This window comes from Episyrphus balteatus, chromosome 3 (genome assembly GCF_945859705.1).
Source record: "Episyrphus balteatus chromosome 3, idEpiBalt1.1, whole genome shotgun sequence".
Taxonomy (NCBI): Eukaryota; Metazoa; Arthropoda; class Insecta; order Diptera; family Syrphidae; genus Episyrphus; species Episyrphus balteatus.
The window spans coordinates 63,832,277-63,849,229 of record NC_079136.1 but is presented as its reverse complement, the minus strand read 5'-3'; the positions used below and the strand labels follow the sequence as shown (position 1 = coordinate 63,849,229).

Genomic DNA, 16,953 nt, shown 5'->3' with positions numbered 1-16,953 from the left:
CCTATTGTGTATATTTTAGATCAAGTACCAACGATTGATAACACAGGTCATACAAATATCGAAAAAAAATTTCACTATACATAATTTGTTTTTCAGTCCTATTCTGCTATTCGATTCACGTGAATCTTTATCATGCCAAATTGGCTTTGAAAAACTTCTAACTTTCAATAGCAAAGTGTTGTTCACGTCTGTTTTAAAAACTCTAAAGAAATAACAATTATCTAAAATTAATTTTAAACACCTTTTAAACGCTTATTTTAGACTTTCACGTGAATCGAATAGCAGTAAAGTAAAATATATGAAAAAGTAAAATATATGAACTCGTTCCAAAGTTTTTGATTCTAACAACTAAAAATTAAAATCCTGTCCATTAGTCGAACTTCCTCAAAGTCGAATTTCTCTCTAGCTAATTTTTTTTTATATTCCCAGCCTTTTTTTAAATTTCCATTTAACAACCATAAAACAAGTGAGTGAAGTTTTTTTTTATTTTTGAGTTGAGTTGAGTCTAACTAAAAGTTAAAAAAAAAAAAAAACTAAATAATTTCGAGGGTCACTGTGGCGTATGTGAAACTTTTATTTTATTAAAATAATAGATATTTGTAATGAAAGTTGGAATTACTTTTTTTTGGTGAAACATTTTCAAGCCTACATATTTTCGTGAAAAATTTAGTTTTTCCACATTTGTGAAATTAAAATATTTAAAAGAAAATTGTCAAAAACTCTTAGAATTATTATTCACGATTCTAATCTAAGAAAAACCTAATACTAAGTACTAACTATAATACTTTATCAAGATTGGTAACATTGTTTTCAAGGTTCTTTCTATGCTCCATTTCGGGGGTGGTAAAATAATTCTCAACATTGTTCTCGCAGTCATCAGACAAAAAAAATAAAAATAAAAAAAAGAAGGAACTCTGTATTGTATGCGTCCCATATGATTCGTTGCTCTTACAACTTACTCCTCTTGGAGCATTTCCATTTTTAATGCTATGCTGCTGCGACTGACTGCTACTACTGAGCCGCTCTCTGGTCTGGTGCATTTCTCGTAAAAACAATATAAAAAAAGAGTGTTCTCCCCTTTTTGGATATATTGGACTGGAGTGTACAATACGAGTATACGAAAATGTCTATGTTGGAGTATAAAAAGGAGATTGATAAGGACCGATGAGAGACACAGAGGAGATTTTCATATTCCACTCACAATGGGTAGCAGCAATTCCAAGTTCTTCTTCCAACACAACAACGTGTTTGGTCGTCGCTTCTCGTCAGCAGTTTGTCTGTCTCCCATCATATTCCGAGTGTACTCTGCCGATGGTGGTGGTGCTTGAGAGTCGTCGTCGTCGTCGTATCTTGCCGATTTGTTTTTTTTTGTGTGAAAAAAAGGGAGTGGATTTGATTTTTTTTTTGTTTTTTTTTTTCGATTCACATCAAATTGATTAAAAATATCAAACAAAAAAGAAAAATTCATCAGTGAAATAAAATAATATTTTTATTAGGGTGGTCACGAAAAAAAAACTTCTGTCCAACAAATTTTTTTGTGAATTTCTTCAAGAGGTAATACAAGTGAAGTAAAAGAAATTTTTTTTAAGTATCTATCGCTTGAATGGGTCGCCTTTAATAAATTATCTCATCTATAGTATCTCAAAAAAACGCGAAAGTATAGTTTTTTTTTTGTTTGTCTTTCTTTCTGATGGTGTACATAATGACGGGGAGGAAGAATGATTGGGGAGGGCAGGAGCGGGTTGTATGCACTTTTGTGGTAACGATGTCTAGACGCAAAAATTGCTTTCACATATTTTTTTTTTTTTTTTTAAGACGATGATAGTTTTTTTTCTATTTTTTTTTTATTTTTCTTAAATCGTAAATGGGTGTGTGGAGAAAATAGAAAAAAAAAAAACTACAAAAATGGAAACACACAACAATTAAAAATGTATGCACTTGACCTTGTGTGGAATGTAAAAAATGTGAATAATACATCCGAAGGGAAGAAAAGATTTTTTTTTTTCAAGTGTTGAACTTGGTTGGGTATTTTTATTTTTATATAATAATTGCTTTAAAAAAAGATTGAATTTATTGATTAATAAAATATCTTACTTTAAAGGAGGCTTGTAAAAATGCAGTAAAAAAAACTGTCAGAAAAAGAATTGAAAAGCATGTTCTTTTTCATTGTTTATGTTCAACTTTGAACCCCGCCCATAAAGTACCTAACCTACGACTTCCCTTATACAAAATAATTAAAAAAAAAAAAATAAAAGAAAGAACAACGAACCAATTCTACTTAATCAATTTAATTTCATATAGTATTTTTTTTTATTGTTCGTTCCTGCTGGTGCAGTGTTGTGATGGGTTTGGTTATAATATTAAGTGCCATAGATTTTTTTCAATTATTTTTTTTTTATTTGTTTGGCTATTCCCATTAGACGTATAGAGAAATGCAATTGGAAAGTTTATAGTTTCTTTTTGTTTTACTTCTTTTGTATGCAATTGGAATTCAAGATTTCAATCAAACTTGACATTGGGATTATGGAAAACCTGCAGCAAAGTATACCTACTTTCCTACATGTTTGTAAAATAATACACGTTCTACAGTAAAAGCTTACTCTTAAAGTAAAAACTATGGATTTACATAATGAAATAATATTCCTTTGTAAATTCATATTTTATTCATTTTTATTGAATTAAATTAAATTAATAATTAATTTTAAAAAATGTATGAAAAATTTTATAAAAAAGTTGGAAATTTCATTTGAATTAGATACAAAATGTTGGAACATGTTTTTTTCTTTATAGAATCAGATTTTTTTTTTAAATTAATTGCACACAAACCAAAATACGTGGCGCAAAGGAAGAGTGAATATTTCCAAGCAATTTTTTTTGGACTCAAAACATGATTATTTTGGATGCCTCTAGTTTGACAATTGACTTGAGTTTTTATTTCAAATTTTTAACTTTTTTAACAGTGCAAAAGTTTTTAAATACCGGACTGATAAAGTTCAACTATTTTTGTTTTCGGATTTTTACGTAGATTGTCCCCACCTTTTCACAGCTAAGAAGGTTCCTTTGGGATTTACCAAACCAAACTAAATCACAAAATAATTAAATCAAAAAAGCTATTTTCATAACACCAAATTTAGGCCAGTCATATAAGACATCCTAGGTGGCAAACAATTGAACCGAACTGATTTTTTGGTACGTTGTTGGGATAGATAAAATTAATATCAAACCAGTGCCTACGTTCTGTAACTCTCGCATCGAGAAATTTCTCGCATGAAACACGCAAATCGGAACAAAAATAATGTGAATCGACACAAAAATAATTTTCTCACATTCGTTTGTTTCTATAAACAAAATTTTCTCGCCTTGAAACATTTCTGAATGAAAATGCTTGACAGACTGGAAAAATGTGAATAAAACTGTGTCTGTAAGAAAATAATCGAGAAAATTTCTCGATTGAACTGCCAAAATTTCTCACAAGCAAAAAGGATGCGAGAAAGTAAGATATTTGAAAAAAAATTGATAGTCTTGCATTAAATGTGAGATGTTACAACTGAAAATGTGTTAACGTTAATTTATTTGTGTGTCCCTTAAATTTTCAAAATAAAAAAAAAGAATATTATAGAAAAATTTTCATGTCCTAACCGTGACTTGAACTCGGTACCCTCCACTCGCCGACCGATTGCTCTTCCTTCGGACTACCGAGCCTTGGGATATTTAATGTAAAACTATGTCCATATGACCTTTTATGACCAAAGGTTAAAATATTTTCCCTTTTTTTGACAGTTTCCAATATATTCCAATGGAATAAAAAACTTACAGGGTTGCTTCTCACATCGAGATACAGACACAGGCTATTTTTCCAAATAGAGAAACGTTTGGAATTTTTGTTTCAAAATTTTTCGATGCGAGAAGTTCTCGACTGAGTTATAGAACGTAGGCACAGATTCGAGGCTTCGAAAGATCAGTGCTAACTGCAAAATGCGCGAAAATTTAACTAAATTTTCGGACTTTTTTTCAGTTTCTGGCGTATATTTTATAAAAAGGGAATATTATGGATAAATTCAGTAAAAATCCATTAAAAAAGACAAAGTTTGCAATAACTTAATAAAAATTTGAAATGGAGATCTTGAAAAGTTGGAAATTATATGAGACCTGGGGCAAAAGCATGCAGCCATGAGACTGATTTAAAATCAAAACCGCAGGCTGTTGCAAACAAAGTTTTGAATTCCAAATTTTACGTTTTTTTTTGCAAGTGTGCAATAGAATAGAGAAACAAAAAAATGTTTCCCTTCGTTAAGGAGAAATACGTAATATTTAAATATGTTTCATAAGCATCCCTGTACAAAAAAAATTCTTTCACAAATATATTTGTTTCAGAAATGTGCAAGGAAAAGCTGTAATAATTTTTATATGCTGAATAACATGAATATTTTCTAATTTGTTTCACATTTTTTTAATCTATAACAAAGGAAAAACAATATTTTTTCTAAAGCAATAGTGCAAGTGATATTCGAGAGGTCGGAATATAGTTTTTTTTATTCAAATTTATGCAGTATTTTTTGTTATTATTTACATATGTATATTTTTTTTTATTGAAATACCAACCAAGTACTTCACTTGAAATATTTTTGCTAATTTAAACTTAAGGCTCTTTATTAACTATTTTTAAATCCATCTTGTGTCACGTTGACGGAAAACAAGATGTAAAGTGTGTAATTTTCTAATGTCAAACCCGTTACTTTTTTTCAACATATTATTAGGAAGCAAGAAATTTTTAACTTTAAATGATTTAAAAAGAAAAACACATGCTGAATTCTGTGTCACACCCGTTACAATAGTAACACAAAAGACTATAGCTAATATTTCACAAATTTTTGATCAAAACTTTAAATATATTTTTTAAACAATAAATATAAAAACGCCAGAAGCAACTCCTTTAGGACTTTATATATGTCATGTTGTATTGGGTTCGATAAAATGAAGTAAAAATCATAAAATGACACTGGTAACATTAATTTGTCACACAATTTTGAGTTAAAATGCGTTTTCATAATTTTTCATCGTTTTGTACATTTTGGCATTAAGTTCGAAAATTAGATTTATGTATATCAAAGGTCACACCCGTAACACATCAAATTAGATATTGAAAGTTAACCAAGTTTTTAAATTTTCAATTATTTTTTACTTATTACTTAAGTAAAATTCTACTGATATTGAACTGCGATTGAATAAAATTTTAAAATAAAAAAAAATGTCACACCCTTATTCAACGAAGGTAAACTCTTTCTTCTTTCAGAAAAGTGAAAAAAAAAGATATTCCATATTAATCCAGCCAAAAAACACAAGTAACAATGTCTGACATTGATGATGAATCTTTTGAGACTGAAAACTGGTTAGTCAATACGGAATGGATACAAGATTTTTTGAAAGATCATCATAAATATAATGCAGATTTTGTTTTAAAGGTAACACAATACCAAATATTTTATTTATTTTATAAATCTGACATAATTTCAATATTTTCCTTCATCAGGACTACACTGTATCAGCGGGAAGTTCAAATGGCTTAAGTAATCTAAGTGAAGTATTAGCCGTTAAAATACAATACGAATTTCAAGATGAAAAACATCAATTGGAATTGTTTATTAAACTTTTGCCACATGATCCGTTTAGTCGATTTTTTGTTACCGAAGCACAATTTGATTTGAGGGAAATCAAATTTTATACTCAGGTGAGGAGTGTTATAAAGTCTCAAATCATGCAAAAACATCATTTTCAAATCTCAACTTTTTATCTTTCCCAGATTCTCCCAGATCTCTTGGAATTTCAAAAACGACATTTACGTGCCGATGCGGAGCCAATGACACTGGCAGTGCCAAAATGCTATCACAGCACATACAATACCGGATTAAATGAAGAAGAATCAAGTCCCGAACCATCAGAGAGCATTTTGGTTTTGCAAGATATGCGACCAATGGGTTATCAATCAGCACATTTTACATCCGGCCTAACTCTGGAGCAAACAAAGTATGCCATAATTTCGATCTCAGCTGTTCATGCATTATCGTTGGCTATGAAATTTAAAGAAAAAGTTCAATTGAATGAGAAATATCCAGTAAGTTACAAAATAACCAAAAAAAAAAAACCATCATCAAACTTATTGATTTAAACCATTTTCAGTTCCTCTTCCAAATTGACAAGGCTTCAGATAGCTATCAACAATTGGTTGAACACGGATTACCCCACTTGAGTAAATTCCTTTTGGATATCGGTGGCAAAGAGGAGGTCTTAAAGGCTCTGAATGAAGTTCGTAATAAAACTCGATCTATCATAGAGGTCCTTTTGCAACCAGATGAGCCAATGGGTTTGATAACACACACAGACTTTTGGTCAAATAATTTATTATTAAAAAATAGACCAGATCCAAGCAAAGAAGATAATTGTGTGATTCTAGATTGGCAAATGGTTACATATAGTCGGTAAGTTGGGAACACCCATTTTGAATCCAATTTTTGAAAACCCCAAATTTTTGAAAAACCCAAATTTTTGAAAAATCCAAACTTTTGAAAAATCCAAATTTTTGAAAAATCCAAATTTTTGAGAAATCCAAATTTTTGAAAAAAGCAATTTTTTGAAAAAAGCAATTTTTTGAAAAACCCAAATTTTATATTTCAGGGCAACAAATGACATAGCTCTTTTAATGATATCTTCGTTAACATCCGATGTAAGACGTAAGAACACCGAGAGTCTACTTGACTTCTACTATGACTGTTTGAAGAAGAATCTTTTAAAAGTTAATGTTGATTTGGAAGTTGATCTTGATTATTCTAGGCAAAAACTTGGACTTGATTACAAGTAAGAAAGTCATTTTTATATTTGTTTAAACAAATTTTATTTTTTTTTATAAATTTCACTTATTTTTTTCTTAGAAAATCTCAACTTCTTGCATTACTTTTATGCATAGGATCAGTCGATATTGCATTGGGAAAGAAAGATGCCGAAGAACGATTAATAGATGCATTGGAAGATTTTAATAATGATGGAGTATTGAATCCATATTATTTGGCAAATTTGGATAATAATTGAAAGAGAACTGGAAGTTGCTAAAAAAACACACAAACACACTCAAACATATAATGTTAACATTTTTTTTTTTAATTTTTAAAATTAGTTTATACGATTTTTTGCTAAAAACAAAACAAAACTTAAAAAAAAGTAAATCAAAAAAAAAATCAGTTAAATAATAATATTTTTGGAATAAGAAAACACATTTCCAAGTAAAATGAAAACAACAAGAAAAAATTTTGAGAAACTATGTAGTAAACATTGAATCAAGTTAAAAACAAGAAAACAAAACAAAAAATAAACATCAAATTAAAATGTAAAATTGAAATATTATAAAAATATATAGTACACACCAAAATAATAGCAACTATAAAACACCATTATAAAATTCTCATGCACAAAATTGCTATTTTAAAAAAAATTTTGATTACATGTTGTAATTACAAAAAAAGTAATAATGTATTTAAAGAAAACAAAATACAAACAATTCCAAAACAAAGCCGAATAATAAAAAAAATAAATTGCTTCATTTGAAAATGCCAAAGAATATGGTAGCATTTAGTCAAATGCATTTGTTTTCTTTTTAATATAATTAAATTAATTAAAAAAAATTCTAAAACAACGCATTCTTGAAAGATAACACAAAAAAATATAGTGTATCTCAAATGCTATTTACCAAAAGAGATAATTTTTTTTTACCGAAATCAAATTTTCCAGGATTCAATTTTTTACAAGATTTACACCTATTTGCATATTTCCATTCATAGAACATTTGTTTTGTATTTTCTTTTAATATGTTTTTTTTTTATTTGAAAAAATTACTCACACACAGTTACAAAAAACATAAATCCACTTGCCAATTTTTAATTTCATTTCATTTTTGTATGGGATTTTTTGACTGAAAACCATTTACATATGAGATATGAGGCTATGAGAACAATAGTGGCGTAAGCCATACAATTAAGTTTTGAGCTATCAGAGATTTAAGAAACAGGATTTTTTAAAACAACAGTTTTTTGAGTGCCATCTAGTTTTGAGTGTAGCTACCTGCATATTTTTTTTGTATTAAAATAGATATATTGAGATACCCATTTTTATGATAAACTCATTTTTGAAAAAAGTGGGTTACGCCACTATTGTTCTCATAGAATCATATGATAAAATTATTTCAATAACGCCAAGTATTATGACTTAGTTTACTCCAAAGTAAATCGTTTAAATATAGAAAAGAAAAATGATTGGAATGACTCATATGTACTGCAGACACATCCTCGAAATCAGTCCTTTTCACTCCCATCCGTGACAGAAAAAAAGCCCTGTCAATTTTCAAAAATACTTTTATTTTGAAAGCAAAACGATAGATTCATGGATGATTGAATGGCGCAGTAATGACTTTCAAATAAAAAACAAAATTTAAAAAAAATCGCTAGCCCTTTTCAAACCAATTTTTTTAAGTGTGTGTTTCTTCAGATTACTGAAAAAAACTTCATAATTGTGTTTAAAATGTGTTTTTGAGATATTTGAAAGAAAACTAATACGTTATATTTTTACTAAATGTGGCATTTTATCTAAATTAGACCATTTCCAACGACTTTTTGTAATATACTTTTTTTTTATTACCAACAAAATTTTCGAAAATCTTTTTTTAAGGGGGGAAATCCCTCTGGACGACACCTTTTTCAATATTTTTTTATGAAAAACTGAAAGCACTTATTGAAATTTGGAAAAAGACAAGATATTACTGACATTATTAAGTATTGAAAAAAAATTTTTTGAAATGAAAAAATAACAAAATGGCGGCTCTGGAGCCTTTCAAAGTTGACGCCTCTAGTTTACGCCGTGCAATGCACAGGTCCAGGAAATCATCTTAAATCAAAAAGGAAATTTTTTTCCGTTAGATGATATTAGTACGCATTGCATGAACCTAAATTTATTTTTTTTAAATGAAAAATAAAAATTAGAATTAAAAAAAACGAAAAAAAACATGTTTTTTTTACAAAGAAGTAGTTAAAAAAAATATTTACTGTACAAATTGTATTCAACTTTTAGGTTCATGTTGTGGCCAATAAGTTAAGGAGTAATTTGCTTCAAATTTCAAGTCGATAGCTTCATTAGTTTTTGAGTTACATTGCACGGCGCGGAAAAAAACTAGTTTCGAAAAAAATGCGTTTAAAGTTTTCGTTTTCGTACTAGGTAGGTTCGGAGCGCATTGGTTTCGGGACTATCTAGGCAATTTTGAGGCTTCATTTAAGGCTAAGACCACTGAAAATAGTTTCTTCGGTTGATAAATAAATTTATTACGCAAAAAAAAAATAATGCAAAAATAAAAAATTCCAGAGGGATTTCCCCCCTTAAGCGTAAAGTAATTTTTATCTTACGAAAATTATCATATTATCATCATGAAATGGATTTTATAGACATTAAAAAATGTTGTAGAATCCTAACATCGCAGCACAAGCTTCGTCAGTTATTTAGTTTTAAGAACATGGGTGCCCAATTCATTTCAAACTTAGAATTCACCCAACACATTAACCTCATAATAACAAAGCGAGCTCAATGTTCGAAATTGTAAAACGCTTGACTACCCATTATCTTTTTCTTTAAAGAACTGCTTCATTCGACTCCAACTCGAGTACGCTTATCAAGTATGGCGCCCATTTTATGAGATTATTTATATCGAGTCAATCTAACATAATTTAATTTGCTTTGCCTTAATGTTTTTCCTTGGACAGATCCTTACAACTTGCTACCAAACTTTGCTACAAATTCGTGTTAATGATATAAATTTCTTTTATCAACTAATTAATGACTAGATAAACGCTCCTGACATATAACATTGCCTTGGCTTTAACTATCTGCAAGCATCTTAACACCTACGAAAATTTAAACTCTTAGATATTGATTTTCATAGAACAAATTATGGTATAAATGAGCCTCTTAACCGTCAGTCAATATTTTAAATTGTTTTTATCTATTTTATATGTTTGTTTACCTTAGTATATTTGTTTTTAGTTAATATTAATTGTGTAGTGTGCATGTGGAAAGTATTGCATTCTTTTTTTTTCCACTATCCATCAACACAGGCACTCATGATGAGCCCTCTGTTTATAGTATACAGCCTGCTCTAAGCTGAATAAATCAAAGAAACTGGAGTGAAAACAATAATGCCACGGGCAAAAGTTTTTTATGCCAGATCCGATTGGAATATTGCACAACAAGTTAATTTGCCTATCAAATAAAGGCCCGAACTTTATTTGTTTGTTTTAAGCAAACGTGTTTGAGAAAAGTTCTTTTAAGTATTGAAATAAAAGTGATTTTAGAAATTCAGAAATTATTTTATACAAATAAACTAAATCTAAATGTACGTTTGTACGCTCATAACAAACTTTATTCTTTTTGCATGCGCTTTGTGTTTGTTAGGGGGAAGGTTTATATAAAAAAAAGTCATTTTTACATTTCAATACAATTTTTTTTGTTCAGAAAAACGCTCTGCGAAGCGGGCGAGGGTTTTTCTAGTTGATTACAATTACATATAAGCTTTTTTTTGAAATAATAACGAAAAAGAATTTTTAAGAACTAAAATTTGACTTTAAGTGACTAGCATCTTGTATTTACTTATTTAAATAAAACAAAGATACACCAAAACGATAGAAAATATTATAAGGAACACATCGTATTTTTAATTTTTGTTCCACGACATTCTGGAGCTTAGAACTAAAATTAATCCAGAAAAAAGTCAGGTGTTGCAAATTTAATCAAATTAGATTTCAAAGTTGTATTGTTAATCGAAAACAACAAAACTATTTTCGAAAACTTTTTCGTTCAAGATTTCAAAAACACAAAGGAACAGGAATAAAATACTATTTTGTACTCACCGATGCTGCCACACCAATCAGTACTGAGCAATTTCTTTTGTGTTTTGTAGCAGTCTTATACCTCGCATGAAGTTTCTTTCCAACCCAAACAGGTATTCCTATTTAAAAACATAGATTACAATTAAATATTTAAATTAACAAATTTATATGATTTTTATTACCAATAATCATTGCTGGAACAGCAATTCCAGCAACAAGAGCTATTCCAACTGGAGCGCCAACTAACGTACCAAGCTGCCATAAAAGTTTCTTCTTTCTTGACCAAGGTTTCTTACCCCAAAATGTACAACCTGATGGACTGTAAACAGAAAAAAAATGTATTCGTTGGGGTTCCATTTAAAACCATTTAAAAAAACTAACCTCAAATAATGAAGATCACTGACTTCTTTCATACACAGCCAACAAAACTCTGATCCACAAACTGAACACACCATATGATTGCACGATCCATCATCCATTTTAACAATAAGAACTTGACATCGTGGACATGGCTTAATATCATCTCTATGCTGTGAGTCCTGACTAATGCTACCGGATGGTGCACGAGTTGGACTTTGTCGTGAAGCTCGTGCTGCATCACAAGTCTGATCTGGATGCCATTCGGCTTTGCAATGGTAACAAAAATTAACACCACAACCAGGACGTTTGCAACGTATACGAGGGCATGATGCACAACCAGAAGCTATAACTGCGTAGCTGTTGGAATATATTTGAAATAATTACATTAGTTTACAAAAAAATAAAAATTTTTTGGACGGCACTTGGTCCGTTATACTTTACGTATAGATTTGAGCCCATAAAACCCGAAAATCTTATCTAAAAAAATGTTTATGGCTAGATTTTCGAGATATGATTTTTCAAAGTAAAAAAATAAAGTATTTTCTTTTTTCCGTTACATGCTCAATATCTACACGGTTAAAAATTCTGTCGTAGTTTTTAATAGAACCTTTGGAATTAGGCCTTTTTCAAAACAAAAATTTTAGTAGTGATTTTATTATATACCTACCTACATATATAAAACTATTTTGGTTTAGAAAAATGCATTTGGTAACTTTTTTTCTGATAAAAAATCTGAATTTGTACTATTTTGAAGGCGCTTTGTGTTTTTTTTTTTTCAAAGTAAAATATATATAAATTACTGACAAAATTTGATCGGCAAAAAGATTTCACATAGTTTTTGAAAAAATAAAAGAGATAATAATACCACCATTATTCGGTCCTAGCGAGGTAGGTATAAAATAATAAAGAAGAAAAAGAAAGAAATATCATTATAATAAACTGAAACCTTAAATTAAGGAATATATCCTTAATTTTGAATACAAAAATAAACTAATTTTAATAAACTTTGTATTAAACTTAAAAATGGACATAAATTTAAATAAAACTTTGGTGTCGCCTCACATGTAACCCAAATTTTCGTAGAATCAACACCGAAATTTTTAATCGTGTAAAAATGCTTAAGGATAAAAATAGACCATTCAGTAAAAGCATCAAAAATCACGTTTTTCTCTCTTTTTTGAACAATTTTTTTGAACAGTTTTTTAACATGTTTTAATTTTAAAATTTTTTAAGATGATACATATTGATAAAAAATTTAACTACACCGGCACACAAAAAAAGGGACATGTACTTTGAACCAGACCTATCTACCGGCATGTATTTGTACCCGCTGAATCAGAATTTCAAGTCCCTTTTGCCCGGTCACCCTCCATTTTTTACAAAAATGCAAAAAAAAAACCCAAGAAAGACAAACAAATTGCAAGAAAACTTCAGTCACAGCTCAAAACTGTAGGGTGACCGGGCCAAACGGACTTGAAATTCGGATTCAGCGGGTCTAAATACATATCGGTAGGTAGGTCTAGTCTAGAGTATATACCATTATTTTTTTGTGTGTCGGATGTCGGTGTTATCTACAAATAAAATGCACGACTGGGATCGCACGTACTTGCTCTTGCAGTGCAAAGCACTTTTATGTTAGTCTACTTGTAGATTATAAGAGCTACCTCTATATAAATTTAATCAAAGTCGTTAAAACCGATTTCGAGAAAATTGCAACAACTCGAAAATTTTGTATGGGAGCTATACGTTCTAAGCGAGATATTAAAAAAACAATAAAAAAAAAAACAACCCTGGAAATTACGAAATAACATTTATACCAATCCGTTCACCCGTTTAGGCAGTAGCTACTTGTACAGATGGACGCACCGACTGACGGAAGTCATGACGAAACCCACTTTTTTGGGCTTTTCTATCATTGTGATGTTAGTTTTGATTAAAACCTCGAATTTTTTTTTTTTGTTTTGAGTCGAAACCAACCCGATTGAGCAAGTAAAAATTACGTCATACAAATTTTCAAATTCGGCTTGATTTTCAAGTTATAGACAAAAAATCAAAAAGAGTCGATACTATTGATCGTTACAAAAATGGTCATATCTTTATAATAGTCCAATAAATGAAGCTTAAAAAAAGGGGTTTACCCTACAAAAGGTCCGGTAGTTCTAAATTTTTGATATGTTGTTAGGTATGGTTAGTAGATAGAAAAACCAAATTTCCACAACCACGCCCCCTCCGCCCCCTTCAGCATCACCGAAAAACCATAGAAATCTGGCACTTTTTTCACTTTTATGCCCATAACTTTCTTCTGGTGCATTTTATTGAAAAAAAGTTGTTGGAAGACTTGTAGAAAACATAATTTCCTACGAAAATGACCTTGGTAGTATTTTTATACAACCAAAAACCACGAAGTTATGAAGCGTCCAAAAACATGTAAAATTTCGGATTTTGCAATATTTTCAGTTTCTTGTCACTTAACAGTGCTATAACTCTTTAACAATTCACTTTTACGCAAAAGTCTTCATAAGCAATCTTATAGACAATTTAATTACCTAAAATAAAATGTAAACCACTTTGATTTTGTGAATCAAATAACCGAGTAAGGGCTAAAATAGTAAAAAAGTGTTTTTGATAGTTTTCGACACTTTTTGAATTATCCATTTAATGAAGGATTTGTATCCCACAAGAGGTCGGGTGGTTCTTATTCTATATTTAATCAGGTTTTAATGGTAGATTGAAAAAAAAATAATTAATAGCCACGCCCCCTCCACCCCCTTAACCATACTCCAAAAACCAATTCTGCATTTTTTTCAGTTTTATACCCATAGCTTCCTTCTGGTCATTTAAATGTGAAAAATTAATGTGCAAAATTGTAGAACACAAAATTTTCTACAACTTGCACATCCAATATCCACCAAACTAAGAATTTTTCAAAAAAGTTACAGTTTCCGATTTTCTTTATTTTCAGTTTCTTACCTGTTTACAGCGCTATAACTTCCTAATTTTTAATTTTTAGCCAAAAATCCTTTTGTAGGGAATTCATTTTCATGAATACAACCAGGTAATAGTAAGTAATTTTATTTAATAAAAGTCATATTTCTTAATAACCTAGTTTAATATCTCATGCGCTTATAAAGCGGTGGGCTATTAGTGGACAAAGGTAAAAGAATTGGGGTATGAGGGGCAGGGGTAGCAGGTGGGAAAATATAGGTGGAGTTGAAGATGGTGAATTATGAGAAAATTTGGCTTCATTGAATTTTTCTTCAAATTGATCGATGATATCTGATCTTCTTCGTCGTCGTCTTCATAAAAAATTCATGTGGACGATTTTGACAGGATTGTCCACAGCAAAACTTACAGAATGTGAACATTTAAGTCCCTCTTTCCTGCATCTGCCAGCTCCCATGCATCTAGGCACATAGGTATTTGCATGACACAGCTTTCATCAATTTTTGGGGAGCAGGATCTTGTACAGTTTTAATGGACTGCAATACGTGGCATCCTCTCGTCCAGCCCCATTCCAGAAGATTTTTCTCAATACCCATCCACGCCATGATCCGGTGATAAGTCCGGAGGAAATGAAAGTGTGCTGCATCTTTTGTAGGCGGTAGTTTGCACAAATTAAGTTTTGTTGAACTGCTCATAAATTTGAAATATCGAAGAGAGCTTAGAGATTGACCACTGTCCTCTCCATATAAAGCCAACAAGATATGTTCTTCCGCCTCCCATATATCTGAACTCTGGCATTTGGGTCCTTAACTTCTCTGCAGCTTCAAGTGCGGAGGGGTTTTTGAAACATTTTGCAAAATTTGTTTTTTTCCGAAAACAAAGATGTTTGAGGTGGTGTCACATTCACTTATGGCATGAATGAGTAAGACGTTCTCCATAGAATTGAATGTGAAAAATGAGAATTCAGCAGATAAATTGATCCTCCCAGGTTTTCGAAGGTACACGTTATCGGCCCTAGGTAAAGTAAGTCGATGTCTTCCTCAAAAATCTTTGAAGCTCTATGGTATAGATACTAATTCTGGCGCAACTGGAAGAAAGCATCCGTACGTTCGAGTTGAATCAGGGGTGGTTGTGGTTGCATGATAGTAGAAACTTCAAGTAGCTGCACCTCGTGGTGACTTGATGAAAAGCCAAGGGATGTAATCATATCAATGAGAAGCTTAGGACCTTCCTATACATATACACTTATTTCTGTTCGAAGGATCGGGGACGAGCAGCAGCTATAACAGCATGGGATAAGGCCAAACATTTCCTTTTCCATTTATCCAAAGGGCCACTCTTATTCTTCATTTCAAAAAATAGAGGACGGGTGGGTACTCATCTGTATTGTAAACTTTAGACCGAATGACTTCCAAAACTGTGCCTGCAGCTGCTTTGACTACTCTCAACCTTTTAACCTTCTCCATACTTCTTAGGCAAACAGGATTTGACTGTTCTATTATCAATTTTATAATCACCCGTATTGTGATTTACAACTGTCAATCGATTGTTGATAAATACTGAAATTTGGGATTTTTAAACCACTGGGATTTTTAGGAAAACTGGTCAACTGGAATTTGGTAATTAGATTTCTTTATAACGACTAGGACCATTCTCTGCTTTTAAAACTTTTTTTAATTTAGTAATAAGATATTAAAATTTAATTTGTATCAACTCTATCGATTGATAGTTGTATATTAGGATGGTCCTTATTTTACTCTTTTTCGAAAATTGAGTGCGACGACGTCCCCTATCAGGAACCCTATTTTTTTCAAATTTTTATCTTTGACCCTTCCTGGCCCTATTTTGATAAGAAGTTACTATAGCGGGGGCGATATTCTGTGTCCAGAGTTGGGTAAATGGCGGATTTTTTATATAAACTTCTAATTGAAATATGGTCAGGAAGGGTTAGGAATAAAAATTTGAAAAAATTAGGCTTTTTTTTCCCGATTTGGAACCCTTCTAGGGGTTCCTAAGGACCACCCTATTGTATATATTCATCAACTCTTGTATGAAACTTCATAAAAATGAAAAAATGCAGAATTGGTTTTTGGAGTATGGTTAAGGGGATGGAGGGGGCGTGGCTATTATTTTTTCTTTTCAATCTACCATTAAAACCTGATTAAATATAGAATAAGAACCACCCGACCTCTTGTGGGATACAAATCCTTCATTTAATGGACAATTCAAAAAGTGTCGAAAACTATCAAAAACACTTTTTTACTATTTTAGCCCTTACTCGGTTTTTTGATTCACAAAATCAAAGTGGTTTACATTTTATTTTAGGTAATTAAATTGTCTATAAGATTGCTTATGAAGACTTTTGCGTAAAAGTGAATTGTTAAAGAGTTATAGCTCTGTTACGTGACAAGAAACTGAAAATATTGCAAAATCCGAAATTTTACACGTTTTTGGACGCTTCATAACTTCGTTGTTTTTGGTTGTATAAAAATACTACCAAGGTCATTTTCGTAGGAAATTATGTTTTCTACAAGTCTTCCAACAACTTTTTCTCAATAAAATGCACCAGAAAAAAGTTATGGGCATAAAAGTGAAAAAAGTGCCAGATTTCTATGGTTTTTCGGTGATGCTGAAGGGGGCGGAGGGGGCGTGGTTGTGGAAATTTGGTTTTTCTATCTACCAACCATACCTAACAACATATCAAAAATTTAGAACTACCGGACCTTTTGTAGGG

The 16,953-nt window shown here is 30.8% G+C and overlaps 2 protein-coding genes across 3 annotated transcripts in view; one reads left to right on the top strand and one right to left on the bottom strand.

Moving 5' to 3' along the window:
• Positions 1-16,953, bottom strand: part of LOC129917146 (E3 ubiquitin-protein ligase RNF19B-like) — an 86,104-nt gene that overhangs the window by 12,408 nt on the left and 56,743 nt on the right. For both annotated transcript variants that reach the window (XM_055997522.1, XM_055997523.1), the window contains exons 5-7: positions 11,298-11,633; positions 11,099-11,235; positions 10,938-11,035 (exon numbers count right to left, since the gene is read on the bottom strand). In XM_055997522.1, the coding sequence (XP_055853497.1) occupies positions 10,938-11,035; positions 11,099-11,235; positions 11,298-11,633 (571 nt within the window). The remainder of the gene's footprint in view (positions 1-10,937; positions 11,036-11,098; positions 11,236-11,297; positions 11,634-16,953) is intronic.
• On the top strand, positions 5,258-7,579 carry LOC129917147 (uncharacterized oxidoreductase dhs-27-like). The gene is made up of 6 exons (XM_055997524.1): positions 5,258-5,462; positions 5,531-5,728; positions 5,801-6,112; positions 6,178-6,476; positions 6,673-6,852; positions 6,927-7,579. Exons 1-6 carry the CDS (start codon positions 5,349-5,351, stop codon positions 7,081-7,083), a joined length of 1,260 nt encoding a protein of 419 aa, XP_055853499.1. The 5' UTR covers positions 5,258-5,348; the 3' UTR covers positions 7,084-7,579.

Bases quoted from the DNA above. Each gene is read 5' to 3' on its own strand.
- LOC129917147 (XM_055997524.1), top strand. From the start codon at position 5,349: ATGTCTGACATTGATGATGAATCTTTTGAGACTGAAAACTGGTTAGTC. The intron at 5,463-5,530 runs GTAACACAATAC...TTCCTTCATCAG, and splicing joins ATGCAGATTTTGTTTTAAAG to GACTACACTGTATCAGCGGG. The intron at 6,853-6,926 runs GTAAGAAAGTCA...TTTTTTTCTTAG, and splicing joins AAACTTGGACTTGATTACAA to AAAATCTCAACTTCTTGCAT.